This window comes from Auxenochlorella protothecoides (genome assembly GCF_000733215.1).
Source record: "Auxenochlorella protothecoides strain 0710 contig205, whole genome shotgun sequence".
In the NCBI taxonomy this organism is placed as follows: Eukaryota; Viridiplantae; Chlorophyta; class Trebouxiophyceae; order Chlorellales; family Chlorellaceae; genus Auxenochlorella; species Auxenochlorella protothecoides.
Window position 1 is genome coordinate 1 of NW_011934164.1, and position 1,994 is coordinate 1,994.

The 1,994-nt window shown below is 64.0% G+C and overlaps 2 protein-coding genes across 2 annotated transcripts; one reads left to right on the forward strand and one right to left on the reverse strand.

Moving 5' to 3' along the window:
- Positions 1–453: 453 nt before the first annotated feature.
- On the forward strand, positions 454–696 carry F751_0013 (hypothetical protein; the record flags this gene model as incomplete). The annotated part of the gene is made up of 1 exon (XM_011398270.1): positions 454–696. The coding sequence occupies one exon, from the start codon at positions 454–456 to the stop codon at positions 694–696; it is 243 nt and encodes an 80-aa protein (XP_011396572.1).
- Positions 697–824: 128 nt separating this feature from the next.
- F751_0014 (hypothetical protein) lies at positions 825–1,073 on the reverse strand (the record flags this gene model as incomplete). Its single annotated transcript, XM_011398271.1, has 1 exon — positions 825–1,073. One exon carries the CDS (start codon positions 1,071–1,073, stop codon positions 825–827), a length of 249 nt encoding a protein of 82 aa, XP_011396573.1.
- Between the last annotated feature and the right edge of the window lie 921 nt (positions 1,074–1,994).

The window sequence follows — 1,994 nt, forward strand, 5'->3', positions numbered from 1 at the left end:
GTCCTGTGTCTGGGACGACATCCAGCAAGCATTTGGCATGGCATTGCAATTCAGAACCTGGCCGAAAGGGATACCCTCTCCTTGCTGCGTAAACGTCCGCGATGCATCAGAGATTCCATGCTGTGCCATTCCCCAGCGCTCAGCCGGCACCCATCCCACACAGGGAGAGGCAGAGACTCAGGCCGAGGCGGAGCGCCTTCGGATGTTGTACCAGGACATCCACCTCTACCCTGACGAGTTGGCGCTGGCAGCGCTGCCTTCTGGGAGCTTCAGCACCTCCATGCGGTTCAGGGCGGGAGACCCCCTGTCCCTGCGCGGCCCCAGCATGGACCTGGAGTGAGGATGCTGCATACCCTGCACTTGGTGTAGAAGTCATGGGAGCCGGTGTTTTTGAGAGTTTCGCGGGAACACGGCGCCTCGGGTCCGCGGTCCAGCGCGGGCTCATGCAGCCAGATGAAGGTGGAGCTCGTTGACTGCGGTGGAAAGGGTGGGATCAGGCGTCGTACGCGCAGGGTGATCAGCTCCGGGACTCCACACGGTGATAGCAGGCGCTTTCACCAGCTCCTGCCCAAAGCACAGACCAGTCCGATCCAGCCTGGCATTGTTGGGTGGGGTGGTCGATCCGAATATCTCCCCAGACCCGAGTGCTGCCTGTCTCCGGCACCGGACACGTTTTGGCGCCAAACTCAGGAGTAATTCCCCTTTCTCCCAACATTGACCACGCTTCGGCTTTGCTGGACACAAAAAGCTTCTCATGGATGCTCTCAGCGAACTCCCATATGCCTGTGGCGAGAGAGGGGACCAGGAGCTTCTAGCGACGGCGCTCATGTCAACTCCGCCAACCCCGGGATGCGGATTGGACTGGCGGAGTCTGGATTCCCCCTGCCAGGTGTGTTGACGGGCATGATATGGCATCGCAGAGCGACTGCGATGCGGCATGCTGCTCCCTGACGGTGCCGTTGTGCTCGCGTTTGAATTTGGGGGGAGCGGGTAGTTCCCATCGATGCTTCCAGTCGGCGGGCATGGATTCCGGCCAATGCGACCATGCACGCCCCAGTGCTATGCTCCTCCATGCATCATGGGCCATTGTCACCTGATCGCGCCGTCTCTAGGCGGGGCATGTCACACCTGCCTGTTTTGGGTGGGATATCGTCCAACCCTCGCCCCCCTCCCCCCCACAGGAGGGCCTGTTGAGTCCTTCTGAGCTGCTGTCCTCTGACCTCATGGATGCCGAGACCTTCCCATGCCTGGCCATGCACCTTGAGGAACAAGCCAGGGAGCTGGAAGATGCATGGTGCGTCGTTGTTACCCTGGCGCTTGGATTTTGCCCCTGGTTTTGGATGTGGGGTAGGGTTCCCTCAACATTCTTGCCTGGCATCCTTTGCCTGACTGGGCTAGGCCATGGTCTGGCACCCCAGTGGCTCCTCATGTGGATGTTTTTCGATTCATTCGACAGAATGGGGAATGGCGTGCCGCATCAATCCTGCCATCAACCCCTTTCCGCTCCCCCTCCCAACAAAACCTGCAGGGCCTGCTGTGAGGAGCCGGAGGTCCCCTGCCTGGCATCATCAGACACCGTGCCCAAGCCTGGGTTCGAGGACGAGCCGCTGTTGAGCCTGTCCGGTTCCGCGACGCGCGTGTTCACCGACGCTGACAGCTCCCGGGGCGGCGCCGCGTCTGCCGCGGCAGACCCCCGCCTCGACGCGGCGGGGGTCGGCGGCGAGGGCTCCTGCTGCACTGCGCTCTCGCCGCAGCGCCCCGGCACGCCGCACGGCCACTCCGAGGTCCAGTCCCCCGCCCGCCTGCTCCTGGTGTCGGCCGACACGGGGAGCTGCCTGAGCCTGCCCACGCCGCGGCAGCAGGCCCGGCCGCTCAGCACGATCCTGGCGGGGTCGCCGCCGGGCAGCAGCGCCGCGGCGGCCGCTCGGGCCGAGGCAGGGGGACGTGCCGAGACGTCGGAGGGGTCGGCCAGCCGCCCCTTCTGCGAGTGGCAG